The sequence below is a fragment of the Geotrypetes seraphini genome, chromosome 4, assembly GCF_902459505.1.
Source record: "Geotrypetes seraphini chromosome 4, aGeoSer1.1, whole genome shotgun sequence".
NCBI classification, from domain to species: Eukaryota; Metazoa; Chordata; class Amphibia; order Gymnophiona; family Dermophiidae; genus Geotrypetes; species Geotrypetes seraphini.
This window is the reverse complement of record NC_047087.1, coordinates 172,257,773-172,275,448: the sequence shown is the minus strand read 5'-3', so window position 1 is coordinate 172,275,448 and position 17,676 is coordinate 172,257,773. Positions and strand designations below refer to the sequence as shown.

The 17,676-nt window shown below is 37.2% G+C and overlaps 1 protein-coding gene across 1 annotated transcript in view; it reads left to right on the top strand.

Annotated features, from left to right (window-relative positions):
* COG4 (component of oligomeric golgi complex 4) overlaps positions 1 to 17,676 on the top strand; it is a 158,006-nt gene that overhangs the window by 91,736 nt on the left and 48,594 nt on the right. Inside the window, exon 13 of the mRNA XM_033940444.1 lies at positions 14,996 to 15,058. Coding sequence (XP_033796335.1) covers positions 14,996 to 15,058 — 63 coding nt within the window. The remainder of the gene's footprint in view (positions 1 to 14,995; positions 15,059 to 17,676) is intronic.

Sequence of the window (17,676 nt, the reverse complement as noted above, 5' to 3'; positions counted from 1 at the left end):
CGGTGACAGTTTTTCTGGTATGTTTTATGTTCCTTCCGGTTTTCCTCGGTTTGGTCCTTTTTCCATTTTTGGAAAGATTTCTTCTTGTCACCTATCGCCTTCTTCACTTCATTTGTTATCCATACCGGGTTCTTTGTTCAATTTTTTTTGCATCCTTTCCTAAACCTGGGGATGTACAGGTTTTGTGCTTCTTGCACCGTGTCTTTGAAAAGGGACCAAGCTTTCTCTACGGTCTCCATTCGTATTGAGCCTTTTTTTTTTAGTTTCTTTCTCACCATTGCTCTCATAGCATCGTAGTTCCCTTTCTTGAAATTGAATGCCGTTGCTGTGGTTCTCATCACTTTGGATGTTCCTACCTCTAATTTGTACCGGATCATGTCGTGGTTGCTGTTTCCCAGTGGTCCTCCTACCACCACTTCCTTTGCAGGTCCCCCTAGTCCATTTAGGATTAGGTCAAGAGTGGCATCCCCTCGCGTTGATTCCTTGACAAGCTGTTCCATGAAGCAGTCTCTCACGGCCTCCAGGAATTCTGTTTCCCTCGCGCAGTTTGAGTTTCCAAGGCTCCAGTCTATCCCGGGGTAGTTGAAATCCCCCATCACTATCACCCTTTCGCTTTTGCATTCCCGCCTCAATTCTGCTTCTAGCTCTTTGTCGTTCACTTCCGTTTGTCCAGGAGGGCGATAGTGCAGTCCCAATTTTATGTCAGCTCCATTTCCTCTTGGTAATTTAACCCATAATGATTCCAGTCCTTCCGCCCTTGCTGCCGTATCCATTTTGGTCGACTGAATGGTGTCCTTTATGTACAGTGCTATTCCTCCACCCTTCTTGTAAGTCCTGTCTCTCCTGTAGAGTTTGTACCCTGGCAGTACTACGTCCCATTTGTTGTCCTCAGTCCACCATGTTTCAGTGATTCCAATAATGTCTAGGTCCTCGTTTTTGGCCATGACTTCCAGTTCTCCCATTTTGGTCCTTAGGCTCCTTGCGTTTGCGTATAAGCAGTTTAAGTTCTGATTTTTTTTCTTCCCTGCTGTTCTTCCTTGTGAATTGTTCTTCTTGTCGTCCTCCTCATGGGCTGTCAGCCCCTGAATTTCATTTTGTTCTTCCTCATCCTGCGGTGCATCTTCTTTGTCCTTAGCCTGTTTCCTCGTTTCCATCTGTTTCTCTATCTCCCGCGGTTTGCTCCCCTTATTGGTCTCTAGTTCCACTTGAAGAAACTTCAGAAGTTTCGAGATGCCCGCACCGCGCATGCGCGAGTGCCTTCCCGCCCGATGCACCGGGCGTGTCTCCTCAGTTCTTTTCTTTCCGCGGAGCTGAGAAGTTTGCTTCGACTCTCTGCGCTGAGCGAACCCGTGTTCTTGCCTTCTAGTACTGCGGTTTTGAGTTTGTTTTCTCTTAATCGTGCATTTTCATTTTGTCGTTTTATTATTATTTTTTTTTTTTAATTTATTCCGGAGATTCGACCGGGTCGGCCGTGTGGCTGAGGCCCCGCTCCTTCAATCTAGCGGCGGAGCTTTTTCGGCCTATGTCCCGGCCGATTACCAGTTTTAAAAAGTGCATCAAGTGCCAGCGCGCGATTTCGTTGACGGACCCGCATCGACGCTGTCTGCAGTGTCTTGGTCCAGAACATCTTCCGAAATCGTGCCGGCCTTGTTCCACTCTAACAGCACTTGCTTTTAAGCGTCGCTGTTTCCTGTGGGAGTCGATGTTCAAGATGGAAGCTTCCAAAGAGCCTTCGGCTTCGACTTCGACCAGCGCTTCGCTTTACAACCTGCGAAGTCGTCATCTACTCCTGCTGCATCGGGTCTTTTGAAGCCGGCTTCGACCCCGCCTCCTGCGCCGGTGCCTGCCTCAGTCTCCTCAGATCAGGTACCTCCTCAGACCATTCCACCAGTGATCATAAAGGTGCCGAAGAGACCGCGAAGACCGTACAGGAGGTCCCACTTCAAGTGCGGCTCCCTCCCTGTCGGATTCGCTTTGGTCGATCATGGAGGCCCAATTCATTGAAATCATGACTACCATGGGGCCCAAGTGGCTTGCCACAATCCAGCATAGGCATGTGGATCCTCTTCGTGGGGGCGAGCCGCCCCCTCCTCCTCCGCCTCGCCGCTCGCTCTCGCTGCTTGGGGAGGAGGAGCGGCGTTTGGCCACCAGTTCAGCGAGGCGTGCCTCGTTTAGTGACATGCTGCCTCTGGAACCCATCCCCGTCTCGGGCGAAGACCCTTGGGATGTGCCTTCGGGTGATCGGAGCCCTCGGCGGCGTCAGGAGGAATTCTTCCGGACTCCCTTCCAGGCCTGGAATGCGGCTCAAGAAGCATCGGCCCATCCTCCGCTACGATCTACGGCCTCCAGCCCCATCTACTCCTTAGAGGCCTCTGGGGAACCGTCTGGCCATCACCGTTCCAGGTCTCCTTCGAGACACAGAGAGGGGCACTGTTCCAGGCATTCTTCCAGGCATTCGTCTAGGCATTCTACGATCTTGCCTCAGAAGAAGCTTCCTCGTGTGGGGTATTCATCTTCGGATATCTCCCCTCCTCTGGGCCCAGAGTTCGAGGATACCTGTTGTTGTCTCCTCTCATCGGTATTCTTCTTGTTCCTGTAGTTTCAAAGATGCTGAAGCAGTATGGGAAGATAGCAGCTAATCTCATAGCATTTAACCTCCACAGAAGGCCTGATTGATACCTTTGTGAGGAAAGTGGGGGCTGTGCAAGTGTCAGAGGGAGGCTTATGTTTCTGGGTCAGAGTGGAGACTCATTTGAACTACCAGGGCTGGATGTCACTCTAAGCCCTGACGAGAGAGCAGGATATAGCAGCTCCCTGATTGTATTTTGGACACTTTCTTCACAAGCGATGGGGGAATTTGGAGATGCTCCCAGGAATGATGTGGGAAGAGAATCTCTTTCAGCCGAAGTATCAGCTTTGCATTTACCAGATTTTCTAGTGACTTGGATTCTCTGTGGACTTTAGTTGCCCAATTTGGGAAAATGTATTTGTCTGCAAATTCACATTTTAAATTAAAAAATAAATGTGAAGATGATTTAAAATCGGTAAGAACTGATGAGACATTGAATGCTCAAGTTGCTAAAGTTGAAAAGATCTGGTTGAAATAAAATTAGTGCATGATACTGTCGTTAAATATGAACATGAGAAGGAAAATTAAGTCTTTGGGGAATAGTATACAGTTAGATTGATATATGGATGTTCAAAATTCAACCATGTGACTCCATTTCTTAAAACTGAACATATTCGTGCTACAGCTTACCAAATTCCTTACAAATATAATGCAATCACTTTTTCAGTTATGTTCTTTAGACTCCCTTCTTTCTTGCCAGACAGCAGACTTGGGACAGCATAAGATCCGAGATGTGATAAGTTTTGAAGCTCTCGAAAATTCCATTCAGTGTCTGCTCCCCTCTTTCTCTCCTCCCCACATCCTTCCTGCATCTGCTCCCCTCTTTCTTTCCTCCCCACTTCCATCTAGTGTCTGCTCCCCTCTCTCTCCTATCCCCACTTCCATCTAGTGTTTGCACCCCTCTATCTCCCCTCCCATCCCCACTTCCATCCAGCATCTGCTCCCTCTCTCCGTCCCCACTAATATCGAATGTCTGCCCCTTCTCTCTCCATTCACCCCACTTCCATCAGCATCTGCCCCCCCATGTCAAAAAAATGTTATTGACATTATATGACTTAGGGCTCCTTTTACGAAGCCACGTTAGTGGCTTTATCGCACGTGACTTTTTATCACGTGTGATAAAGCTACTAACGCGGCTTCATAAAAGGAGCCCTAAGTCACCTAATGTCAATAACATTTTTTTATTTATTTATTTTTTTTATTTTTATTTATAAAATTTTCATTCTTACAATAAATGAATAGTATAATATTTAGTTTATAATAATTATAGTTGTATGTACAATATAATTTCATATATATTGAATCCCTTTCCCCTGTTATTTGTTTTTTCATTTTTCCTCATATTAATTTCTATATTTCCCTCTCTAACCCTATATTATTATTATCAATGTGTTAAGATATCTGATCTTTAGAATATTTTGTCAATGGATCCCATATTTTCTTAAAATTTTTTATATTTCCTTGTTGTAATGCCAATATTTTCTCCATTTTGTAAATGTGACACACCGAGTTCCACCAGAATGTATAATTTAGCTTGATATAATCCTTCCAATTTTGTGTGATTTGCTGCATGGCAACTCCTGTTAATATTAAAAGCAATTTGTTATTGTTTGCTGATATTGGACTTTGTGTTCTCATTGCAGTACCAAATAATAATTATTATTATTATTATTATTATTAGGATTTTATATACCGCCTATCAAGGTTATCTAAGCGGTTTTACAATCAGGCACTCAAGCATTTTCCCTATCTGTCCCGGTGGGCTCACAATCTATCTAACATACCTGAGAGACCAATATGATTTTCTAGTAATATGTTAATTTGGGGCCAAATTAAATTCCAAAAGGCTTTTATGCAAGGACAAAAAAAAATTAAATGATCTAATGTCCCTACTTCTATTTTACAATGCCAGCATCTATTAGATCTAGTTTTATCTATTTTTTGCAAGCGCGTCGGGGTCCATAACACTCTATGTAATAAAAATATCCATGTTTGACTCATAGATGCTGACTTTGTTAATCTTAATCTCCAGGACCAGAATCTTGGCCATTGAGATGCAGAAATTGTCTGTCCAATCTCAATGCTCCAAATATCCCTAAGTCCAGTTTTCTTTTTTTTATTTAGAAATCCATATATTAATTTATACCATTTTGCGGCTTGGTGTCCCAAGAAATCCGCCTGGAAACATAAAACTTGCAAACTATATTGGGTATTAAGATCTTTCCATTCAGGGAACCCTACCTGAATGGCTTGCTTCAATTGCATCCATTTAAAATATTGTGTTTTATTTAGTCCAAATTTATTTTGCAATTGTGAAAAACTAAGCAAGGAACCTTCTGATATGACATCATTCAATGTTCTTATTCCTGCATTTATCCATTGTTTCCAGACGATTTTAAATCCGCCAATTCTGATCCTGGAGTTTACCCATATTGATTGATTTAGAGATTTAGCTATTGGTTCTGGTGATAGGTTACTTATGTATCTCAATGTTTTCCAAGTATCTAAAAAGATTCTGTTATCTTTATATCTCCTAGGCATTGTTATGGTAATTAGATGTTCTGGATATAAAGGGAACAGGAGCTGCCATTCTAAATACAGCCAATCTGGTACATTTTCCATGAGATCTGGGAGGATCCAATACATACCCTGTCTTAAAATATAGGCTTGATGATACCTATAAAAATTTGGAAAATTTACCCCCCCTTCCACAATTGGTCTTTGTAATGATACTAAAGCGATTCTTGGTCTTTTCCCAAACCAAACAAATTTTGTAAGAATATTGTTAAGTTTTTTATAAAATGACCCCTGAAAAAATATTGGTATCATACTCATTTGATAACAAACCACAGGCAATACCATCATTTTAATTGTTTGAATTCTTCCCCACCAAGAAAGATGTAATGGATTCCATTGCTCACACATTTCTGTTATTTTTTTCAATAAAAGTTTTTCATTCTCTTTGACTGTGTCTTCAATTGTATTTTTGATCATAATTCCTAAGTATTTTATTCCATCTTCTTTCCAAATAAATGAATATGGGTCAAATAGTCCTTTCGTACAATGAACATTAATTGGGAGGACTTCAGATTTGCTCCAATTAATTTTATATCCAGAAAAAGTGCCGAATTTCTCTAATAAATTAAGTATACATGGAATAGTAGTATCCGGTTCTCTTAAATATAATAAAATATCATCTGCATATGCAGAAAGTTTAAATTCCCAGTTGGAAAACGTGATTCCCTTTATCTCCTTAGTCTTATTTATTGCAATTAATAAAGGTTCTAGGACAATATCAAAAAGTAATGAAGACAAAGGGCATCCTTGTCTAACTCCCCTATGCAAATTAAATCTAGTTGATAAATTATTATTAATATATAATCTTGCACCAGGAGAGCTATACAATGTCTGGATCATTTTAATAAAACCGGAGCCTATACCAAACCATTGTAAAGCTTGATACATAAAATTCCATTCCACTCTATCAAAAGCTTTTTCTGCATCTAAAGATACTAGAAAAGCTGGATCATTTATATTTTTTGCTAAATTTAATGAATGGAATGCTAGTCTAGTATTATTTGATGAATGTCTTTTAGCAATAAATCCTGTTTGATGTACATCTATAATGAAAGGAAGAGCTTTTGCCAATCTAAGTGCTAATACTTTAGCCATTAACTTATTATCCACATTTAATAACGAAATAGGCCTGTAATTTGAAACCAGAGTAGGATCTTTGTTTGGTTTTGGTAAGACTATAATTATCGATTCTGCCATAGTACCTGAAATATTTTCATTCTTTATTTGATATTGATATAAATTTAACAGATGTGGTAAAATGATATTTTGAAATGATTTATAAAATTCAACAGTATACCCATCTCCACCTGGAGCGGATCCAACTCTAAGAAACTTCAATGCTGTTTCTATTTCTTTTAAAGATATAGGATCTTCTAAACTTCCTTTTATATGATCCGGAATATTAGGTCCAAGAAAGGAATTTAAGAATGTTAATCCTTCTTGTTCTTTATTTTTATAAGAATTAGAAGTGTATAATTCTTTATAAAAATCAAGAAATTGTGTTATAATATCTTTTGTGCTGGTATGTGTGTTACCTTGTATATCTTTTATTGCAATAATCTTAGATTTTCTTTTCTTTGCTTTAAGAAAATTTGCTAATAATTTTCCCGCTTTATTTGAATTGCCATAATATTGTACTTGTTTATTGAAAATGTCTTTTCTCACATATTGAGAAGAAATCTCATTATATTTAACTTTTACTTTTAACAACTCTTGTAATGTATTGTTTTCCCATTTTTTAATTAATTTATTTTCTAATAATTTAATTTGTTTTTCCATATCTTCATATTGTTTTTTAAGTTGTTTTTTAATAAAAGCTGAATAAGAAATAATATTTCCTCTCATTGTTGCTTTAAAAGCATCCCATAAAATTTCTATATTAATGTCATCTGAAGAATTAAGTTGAAAGAATTCTTGCATTTTTACTTTAAGATCTTCTAAGAATTTCGAATCTGCTAATAAATCATTATTAAATCTCCATATTGAATTAAATTGATCAATATTATAATTCTTAAGGTTAATCCACACACCAGCATGATCTGAAATTATAATTGGATCTATAACTGCTTTTGATACACGCTGCGCTATGTTATTAGTTACAAATATATAATCAATTCTTGAAAAAGATTTATGGACCTGAGAACAAAAAGAATATTCTCGATCATTAAAATGAAGGATACGCCATATATCTATTAAATTACAAGATTGTATTAAATTATCTAGTCCTAAAGATTTTATGATTTTACTTGGTTTCTTGTCCACAATTGGATCCATTACAGCATTGAAATCTCCAGCTACTACTAAGTTAGAAGTAGCCAGTGGTAGTAATATCTGTTGAATTTGATTAAAAAACTCCATTTGGTTCGAATTAGAAGCATAAAGATTAAATAAATCCAGGGTTGTATTTCCCAGATCCATTTTAATATGTATCCATCTTCCTGAAGAGTCAGAATTTATTAATTTAAAATCAGCTTTGCATTTCTTATTTATTATTATCGCTACCCCTGCTTTCTTCCCTATTGCCGGTGAATAAAAACATTTTGATATCCATCCTTCTGTTAGCTTCCTAGATTCAGTGTCCGAAAGGTGTGTCTCTTGTAGGAAATAAATATCTGCGTTTTGCTTATGGAGAAAACCTAATAATTTTTTTCTTTTTATAGGATGATTTAAGCCATTGACATTAATTGAAAAAATTTTAATATCCATTTACTTTTGTAATTAAAATTTGACATGAAATCATATGATTATTATTTTCAGATATCCACACATTGTAATAATATATTTTCCCCATTCTCTTTCTTCCCCTCTTCCCTCCCTCCCCTCCCTTCCCCCCCAATATTAACTGTGTATGCTTGGCAACACGCATCTTAGGTCAGGTATCAAAACACTCCACAAAAGTCCATTTCCTGTTAAGATTCAGATATAAGTCACAAATATATCAAATATTACTAAATAACATTAACAATCCATATAATAATTAAACATTTTGCCCTTTTTTCCCAATGTTAAATTTAATCTTTTCAAATATTATTTTCTGTATCATTTTCATATTTTATACCTGTTAGTATCTTATTAATTCAAAAAATATGAAAATTATTGTAAATTTTTTTTTTTAATTCATATATATCACCTTTATATTTTCTAATTCTATTTCTTTATAATATTTTTAAGTAATATATAAGTTTATGAATATATTCTAGATCCTTATATTTCTTTTAAACTTATATATTATATAATGAGATGTTTTATTTCTTTGGAAAATAAACAATGTTTCACAGATGTGTGTTTCTTGTATTATGTGATTTTTTTTTGATTTTTTTTTTCTCGTTCCAGAGCTTCCTTCCTTCATTATACAGAATTATACCTCATTCATATAACATACTTCCTAGTTTCGTTTTTAAGATATATCAAAGTTAAAGATGTGTCATTCCATTATCTTTATTCATCCAAGTAAATATTATTTTTTCTTCCTTTCTTCTTCTTCGTATTTTTTATATCCAGAGTATTATTCATTTCTTTTCAATAGTTTGTTAATTCCGAATAAGTTCCGGTTCCAGCGACGATCTAATTTTAGTTTATTTTGTGATCTTTCATCCGATGTAATCCTTTATCCTTTATTATCAAGTCTAGTAGTTTATTTATTCATATTTGTTCATAGTTCATCCGGTTTTTAGAGTTATTCTTTACATGTATTTCCTTTTGCAAGGACTTCTGGGATTTGTAGTTCCATTGAATCCGAGAAAGGATTTTTAATAGGTTTAATCTTCCTGTATTGTCTTCTGAGAAGTGGGTTATATATACATACATCTTCATTCATTCTTACATACATTCCATAGGAAGAAAGCTCTGGACCATAATTCAATCACATAATAGTATTTAGGATCTGCTCATTACAGCATCTGTTAGTATTAATATCAATATTTAATTTATTTATTAACTTTCTAAAACCAATTAAGGGCTTATATCTCGTTTTTATATTTAAGTTCTTATTTATTATCTAATAAATATTATATTCTTCCTTGTTTAAAAACTATATTACTTTTATCTAAGATCTTGTATACTTATATGTTAATTTATCATTTGAAGTAACATTCCATTCTAGAATGTATAATCTATCCATATTTCTAGTAAAAAGATCGTTGAAGGAATTTTTTGAACAGAGTCAAAAACATTCTATACCGTTTTTCATCTGCTAAATACTTATTATATTCAATCAATAATTTCAAAAAATACAAGGTGATATTAGCTTTTCTTAATACAATGAAAAACATATCATTTCCCCTACCTGTTTATATTATAAGACATTCAAACTTGACATTCAAATTATTTGAATTATAATAAAATAAAGAAAATTAAGATGACATTGGCATTTCCTGGTTTAGTATATATTTTTGTAGCTCTTCAGCATTATCAAAGGTTAAAGTTTTGTTTGCTATGGTTACTTTCATATTTGCTGGGTATACAAGACCAAATTTTGCTCCCAGTTCACGTAGTTGTGGTCTCAAATCCAGCAGTTTCTTTCTTTTAATTGCTGTGCTTTTTGCAAAATCCGGGACAAAGTGAATACGGGCATCTTGATATTGTAAACCTTTATTCTGTTTTGCAAGATGAAAAATTTCCATAACCTGTTGGTGGCGTAGTAGTTTAAATATCAGTGGCCTCGGTCCTTGATGCTTTTCTGACCTCTTTGTTGGCACTCTATGTGCTCTTTCAATCTCTATGGGATATTTAGTTTGTAGAGGAAGTAGTTTTGGTAATAAGTTTTCTATAAAGGTCACCGGATTCCCCTTTTCTGCTCCTTCCGGTAAACCTATCAGACGAACATTGCTTCTTCTCTCACGATTCGAGTAATCCTCCAATTCTTTAGTAAGTGTTTCAATTTTCTTTTTTTCAGTTTTTGTGTTTAGAATTTCCTCTTCCACAGTTATCATTCTTTCTTCTAAATCGTTAGATTTTAATTCGATTGGATCCATCTTTTTATTTAATGTTGAAACATCATCTGTTAATTCTGTAACTTTTTTTGTGAGAATTGAAAGCATTTGTTTGATTTCTTTAAGTTCTTTCATTACTTCTGGATCTGCGGTTTTGGATCCTGTCTCTTGTTCAGGCTTTGCTCTCTTGCTGCTTCCAGAGACTGCAAAGTCGTTTTTATTTTGCTTTCCTGACGCCATCGAGTTTATTTTTTTTCATAAATTTAATCTTAATTCTTCAAATTTTTGCGACTTTTTTATTCTTTCAAGGACTTTTTATATGGAGCTCTTCTGTTAACCGACCTCCTTCATGCGTGTCCAAGCCACGCCCCTCAACATTTTTTAAAAAACTAGACAAGCACATTTGAACTTGACCCTTGACTAAATAGGAAGCCAATGTAGTGATCTCAAGAGGGGCATGACATGTTCAAATTTATTTTTATTAAAAATCAACTGAGCTGCAGTATTTTTTATCAGTTTGAATAGGATATCCTAAAATATATATATATTTATATTTATTTATAATCCACTATTTGGATGTCTTGGTTGCCAAAAACTTCTAGGCCGCCAGGATGTCTAACTTTATTTGCCATTTTCAACTATAGAAGTGTTCAAGTTAGAAACATCCAAATAGACACCATTTAGACATGGGAGGGGCCAACATTGTAATGGCCACATAGACATCCCGATAGAAGTGGTGCACTTTAGAAGGTCAGATATACATTTCACCATAACCCCCTTATAATTTATGTTGATCCCTCCAAAACTCCCCTCAAACCTACTATACCCACCTGTCTTATCACCCCAATAGCCCTTATGGCTACAGGTGGTAGGATTTTGGTGGGTATTGGACTCACAGTTGTCCCTACCCCCAAAAAAAAAAAATCTGAATAAAACAGTGAGAACATAAGAATAGCCTTACTGGAACAGACCAATGGTCCATCAAGCCCAGAAGCCTGTTCTCACGGTGGCCAATCCAGGTCACTAGTACCAGGCCAAACCCCAAGGAATAGCTACGTTCCATGCTACCAATCCAGAGCAAGCAGTGGCTTCCCCCATGTCTTTCTCAATAACAGGCTATGGAATTTTCCTCCAGGAAATTGTCCAAACCTTTCTTAAAACCAGCTACGCTATCCACTCTTACCACAACCTCTGGTAATATGTTCCAAAGCTTAACTATTCTCTGAGTGAAAAAATATTTCCTCCTATTGGTTTTAAAAGTATTTTGACAAGTCCAAAACTCCACCTCACACTATTAGAGAAAGATAGATTGCTGAATCTATCAATTTAGAACAGCCACCTCCAATACATTGTACATTCAAAGTTTAGGTAAACAGTCCTCTTCAAATCATACCAGAAGTAAGACAAACCAAATGTATAGGATAATTCATTCATTTATTTTTCTTCCATACAGCAGAGAAACTAGCATGTCCCCGACGGGACCCGTTTCGCCCAAACTGGGCTTTTTCAAGGGTTCACATTGGGCGCTCTTTCTTCAGCGTCCTCACTTCTTAACTGCTAGATCTGCCGACACCACCCTGCTCTTGCCCCAAATCTCTCCTGCTGCCCCAACTCTCCTGCCCTTCCCTGCACTGCGAGCCCGTGGTTTTAACCACGGTCTCACTGGGTAGTAAAAGTTAAAAAAGTCGCAGCTTTAGACAGCTTTTAGACGCATGCGCAGACCATCTACAGATGATCTGTACATGTGTCGGGATTGCACACTAGCGATCCATATGGTCGGAGGGAGGCGTTCCTCCTGTACGGATCGGGAACCCTAATGGAGGTTAGTGAATCTATCCCTTAGTCTTGTTAACCATCCCTTTTTTAATAATTCCTAGCATCCTATTTGCTTTTTTTGGCCACCGCTGCACATTGAGTGGAAGTTTTCATCATATTGTCTACGATAACACCCAGATCCTTTTCTTGGGTGCTAACCCCCTAGATGGCCCCTAGCATCCAGTAACTGTGATATGGATTATTCTTCCCAATATGCATCACTTTGCATTTGTCCACATTAAATTTCATCTGCCACTTGGATGCCCAGTCTTCCAATTTCCTAAGGTCAGCCTGCAATTTTTCACAATCTGCATGCGTTTTAACAACCTTGAACAGTTAGTGTCATCTGCAAATTTAATCACCTCACTCGTCGTTCCATTCCAGATCATTTATAATTAAATAGCACCGGTCCCAGTACAAACCCCTGCGGCACTCCACTGTTTACTCTCCTCTATTGAGAAAAATTATCATTTAACCCTACTCTCTGTTTTCTATCTGATAACCAATTCCTAATCCACCACTGAACTTTGCCACCTATCTCATGACTCTTTAATTTTCTCAGGAGCTTCTTATGAGGAACTTTGTCAAAAGCTTTCTGAAAATCTAGATACACTACATCAACCGGCTCACCTTTATCCACATGTTTATTCACACCTTCAAAGAAATCAAGCAAATTTGTGAGGCACAATCTCCCTTGGCTGAACCCATGCTGACTCTGTCTCATTAAATCATGTTTGTCTACGTGTTCTACAATTTTATTTTTTATAATTATTTCCAACAATTAAGTCAGGCTTACTGGTCTGTAATTTCCCGGATCTCCCCTGGAATCCTTTTTAAAAATCAACGTAACATAGGCTACCCTCCAATCTTCAGGTACTACAGACAATTTTAGTGACAGGTTACAGATCACTAACAGCTGGTCTGCAAATTCATGTTTGAGTACCCTGTGATGTATACCATCCGGTTCCGGCAATTTATCACTTTTTAACTTGTCAATTTAGCTTAGTACATCTTCCAGATTCACTGAGATTTCTTTCAGTTCCTCCACATCATCACCTTTGAAAACCATTTCCGGTTCAGTTAGATATGTTGCATTTTCTTCCGTAAAGACCGAAGCAAAGAATTCATTCAGTCTCTCCACTATGGCCTTATCCTGCCTGAGCGCCCCTTTTGCTCCTTGATTATCCAACAGTCCCATGGATTCCCTCACAGGTTTTCTGTTTCTGATGTATTGGTATGAGTTTTTGCCTCTTTTGCAAGTTTCTCTTCATATTCTTTCTTAACTGTCTTTATCAATGCTTTGCATCTAACTTGCTAGTGCTCGTGTCTCATCTTATTTTCTTAATTCAGATCCTTTTTCCATTCTTTAAAGAATGTTTTTTTGGCTCTAATAGCCTTTTTCACTTCACTTTTTAACCACGCTGACTCTTCTTTCCACCTTTGCTGATATGTGGAATGCATCTGGTCTGAGGGGACTTAGACAATGGTATTTTTAAATAACATACCTGTCTGTAGAACAAGCAGCATCTGGTATAGGAAAGGTTAGTAGAGCATCACTCAGATGTCTTAAGTAGCCTGGTGGATGGGCTAATGAGCCATAGAGAGGAGGATCCAGGCCCTTAAGATACTCTAACCATTACATTTATGGTAGAACGTTTGAGTCCACCAAAACCCACACTGCCATATAAGTGCCATCTGCATCCCTAAGAGCTGTTGGGGTGGTAGACAGGTGGGCATAGTAGCTTTTGGGGGAGGTTTGGAAGGATCACCATAAATTATAAGGGGGGCTATGGTGAAAAGTATATCTGGCACCCTGTATGTGAAGTTCACAGCAGTGCCCTCTAAGGTGCACCGCTGCTCTATTGGGATGTCTTATGTGGCCAGTCCATTACAATGCTGGCCCTTTCTAAATGGAGACCTATTTGGACATTTTCAACTTGGATGTTTCTGGGACCTCATGCTTTCCACCATAAATGTAGTGGTTAGAGTGTCTTTATAGGCCTGGCTCCTCCTTTCTGTGGTTCACTAGCCCACTCAATAAGTTACTTAAGACACGTGTGTACTACTATAGTAGGCTTTCCTATACCTGGTGGTGCTGTTCTAGAGACATATATGTACTTTATCATTCAGAGTTTTGTGGGGTGGGAGGGGGTTGTGTGACCACTGGGAGAGTGTGTGTGTGTGGGGGGTCATTACTTAATCCCTCCAGTGGTCATCTGGTTAGTTTGGGTACCCTTTTGGCACTTAGATGCTTCTAAAACAGATCTAGCTTGGAACCTCTTATGTTCCATCTAGGATGTCCTTCATAAGATTCAGTTACACTGCAAAACATCCAAGTCTAACCCAGCCCACATCCCGCCCAAAACACGCCTCTAATATGCCCCTTTCTCAGTTGGACGTTTTGAAGGGTAAATGTCCCATAAACATCTAAGTTCTTTGTTTCAGTAACTGGCACTTGCATGTTTTGCAGAGTAAAACATTTATGTGCTGATTTTTAGATGTTTTTGTGTTTTAAAACACAAATAGGCATTTTGCTATCTTTTCTGCCTAGCTATACTTTTATATAATTATCTCCTTAATACTGAGCTCAAAAGGCAGCTGCTTCACTGGACTTGTTTGTGGAGCGAAGCTGAAAGAGTATACATAATATTTAAAATGCCTCTTTGCCCCATCAGCTAGAATAGTAATTTGTGCATTTTGGCTGACCTTTCTAGATGATGCTCAAGGTCACTTACAGAATTATTAGAAGAAAAGTACAAGGAGCCCATGTTCACAGAGCTTCTAATCTAAGTGGGTATCTGAGGCAACAAAAGGCAAAATGACTTGGTAAAGGTTACCTGAAGCGTTGGTGAGGAAAGTAAGATTTGAAGCTTGTTTTCACTAGTTCTCATTATTATTGTCCTAACCACTAGGCAACTCTGATTGAATAGTCTTACTGTGGACATGTCCCCAGGATTGTCTTCCAAAAAATTGGCTCCTGAGCTCTGGAGAATAAGTTGCATTTGTTTTTCAGTCTTCTGTCCTTTTCTGTCTTCTTTCACAGGTTTCCTTGAATAATGTGGAGGTGTGCAGCGAGAACATTATGACACTCAAGAAGACCTTAGAGGTACAGTACCTGAACTGTCTAGATGCAATTTGTAGTATCATCCCTGCTCACTTTTCAGACTTAGATATCTGTATACTGATCCACTGGGGTGTCTTTTTTCAGTACTTAGACTAGGGAAGTGATCATGGGCTGTGCCACAATAGTAAAAATATAATTGGTTATATGGTATTGTGAACAGTCTTAGGTACACTGTGATAGTCTGGTCTCATAATCCTAGTACAGGTAAGTGTGGCAATGTTTGCCAATCCAGTTTGTAGGGTATCCATAATGGGTATGCTTGAGAAATATTTGCATGGACTGGAGGCAATAAGAACATAAGAAAAACCATGTTGAATAAGACCAAGGTTCATCAAGCCCAGCATCTTGTGTCTGGCAGGTGAGATAGATGACAGGTCTCCCATAGGCTCCTGTCATCTTTCTCACAGGGATCAGTCAGGGTTATAAATACCAGGCATATCTCAAATAGATCCATTTCTCATTTCTAGAGATCCATTTCTCATTTCTAGAGATTAGTAATGACTTTCCCAAGGCTGCCTGACTAATAATTTTTTTATGGACTTTTTCTCCAATAAATTGTCCAAACTTCCTTAGAATTCCACTGTATTAGTCACCTCCAACCATTCCTCTGGCAGCAAATTCCACAACGTAATTATACACTGCATGGAATAAAATCTTCCTGCTATTTGTTTTCAGTATGTTGATCATTTAGTTTCAGAAAACATTGTCTTATATTTGAAAGGTTAAACAACTGTTCTCTATTTAACTGTTCCAGCTCACTCAAGATTTTACAAACTTTTATCATATTCCCTCTCAGTTGTCTTTTGTCCAAACTGAAGGGCTCAAACCTATATTGCCTTTCTTCGTAAGATATTTCATCTGCTTTATGATTTTAGTCCTTTTTCTAAATCTTTTCCAGTTTTGCTGTATCCTTTTCAGATGGGAGCGATCAGAACTGTATGTTAATATTACTCTCCAGGGCCATTTATTGGCATTAGCTCTCCTTTCAGACATGGGTTGTTTTCAAGTTAGCCTGCTTTATTTTTAATGTTTTAAATGGTATGGCCCATTAGTTCTGCTTTCTTTCCCCTTAGGTTAAGGAACCTCTATTCTTTGCTTTTTTCTTCCTTCAGGTTAGTTCATTATAAAAGAATTTTCAAACAGTCTTTCTTTTATATAGTAATTCTGATTTGGAATTATCTCATACTGATTTAAAAAACAATCATATTTATCTTTTTGCAAACATTTAAAAAATATTTTTTAAATAAGATTTTAATACATTTATATACCAGCGCTCTAACATTCACAGTGGTTTTACAAAAATTACATACATAATTAAAATCATTACAAAAACATTAGTCTATAATGTTTCTTTATATATTTTTGTTTTCCTGAATTGTATTGGACTGTATCGATCTTTTCTGTATAAGATTTATGCTTGATAAGATAATTGAAATTTGATTTTTAAAAAAATCATTATAAAAACAAACTGACACACATGAATTATCATAACTTGCTCAGTCATCATAAAGTTCTTCCTAAACCCAGCACACCCATAGTAAGAATTTGCTGCTCATACTTCTAAAGGATAGGCCTATTTAAATGTTTTCTAAATTCTTTTTAAATGTTTTAACATCCTTCTCCATTCTCAAAGTTAAAGGTAGCATGTTCCACAATTTAGAGCCCCAAAATATAAAAGATAATATTTTTGAATTCTTCCAGTCTTACTGATTTTAATGAAGGTACATCCAGTAGTATAACCTCTGCTGACTTCAGAGATCTTACTGGTTGGTAGAGATGTAATTTAGTAGCTAAAACAAAAAAATGATGGCATTGAGTTAATTGTTTTATCTGGTTACTGTTTCTTTAAATTTGTAAATCACTCTGTGCTCTTTACTGGGGGAAAACAATCTATAAGTGCTGATATTGGATTGGATTAGATTAGGTGTATCAGAGGGATGACTGTATGAAGTTCTGGTAAATACCAATTTAGCAGTGCTCTGATTTCATAGATTAAGAGTTACAGAGATTGCTGAATCAGAGGGCCTTTAGAAAAAGTTTAAATATAACAATTTCTTTATGAATGAAATAAAATATAACATTTTAGTAATTTTTGACAATCTCTAGTCTTAAAACTCCACCCCCTCTTCCTCAATCTCTCAATGAGTAGTCAAGACTATTCTAACCCAGAGGATTGGAAAAGGATATCACATTTAAAGGGTACCTTCAGCGCTGCTGTTGTTTGAGCAGTAGAGGCTGCCACTGTAACAGCAACAGTCTTTTCTAGTACAAAAGGCACATGAGTCTTGATCAGTGGGTTATTTTCCTCTAACGGCAAGTTGTGTAGAAGACATCATCTACCTTTTTCAGCTCAGCCTCCTTCCTCTCTGAGCTGTGCTACAGCTCCTTGGGTTTTTTCTTCTACATACAAGTTGGAAGATGTCTTTCTGATCTTCTTTTAGTGTACTTTATTATTTTGGCGGTTTTATCTGGATTTTGAGACTTTTTGGTGCTCAAAAGGGACCCCAGCAGCCCTGGGGCAGCTCTGTCTGGGAGAAGACAACTTCCTTATAACAAGAAAACACAACTAACACCAACATAAGTGTGATACAATGTCAAAC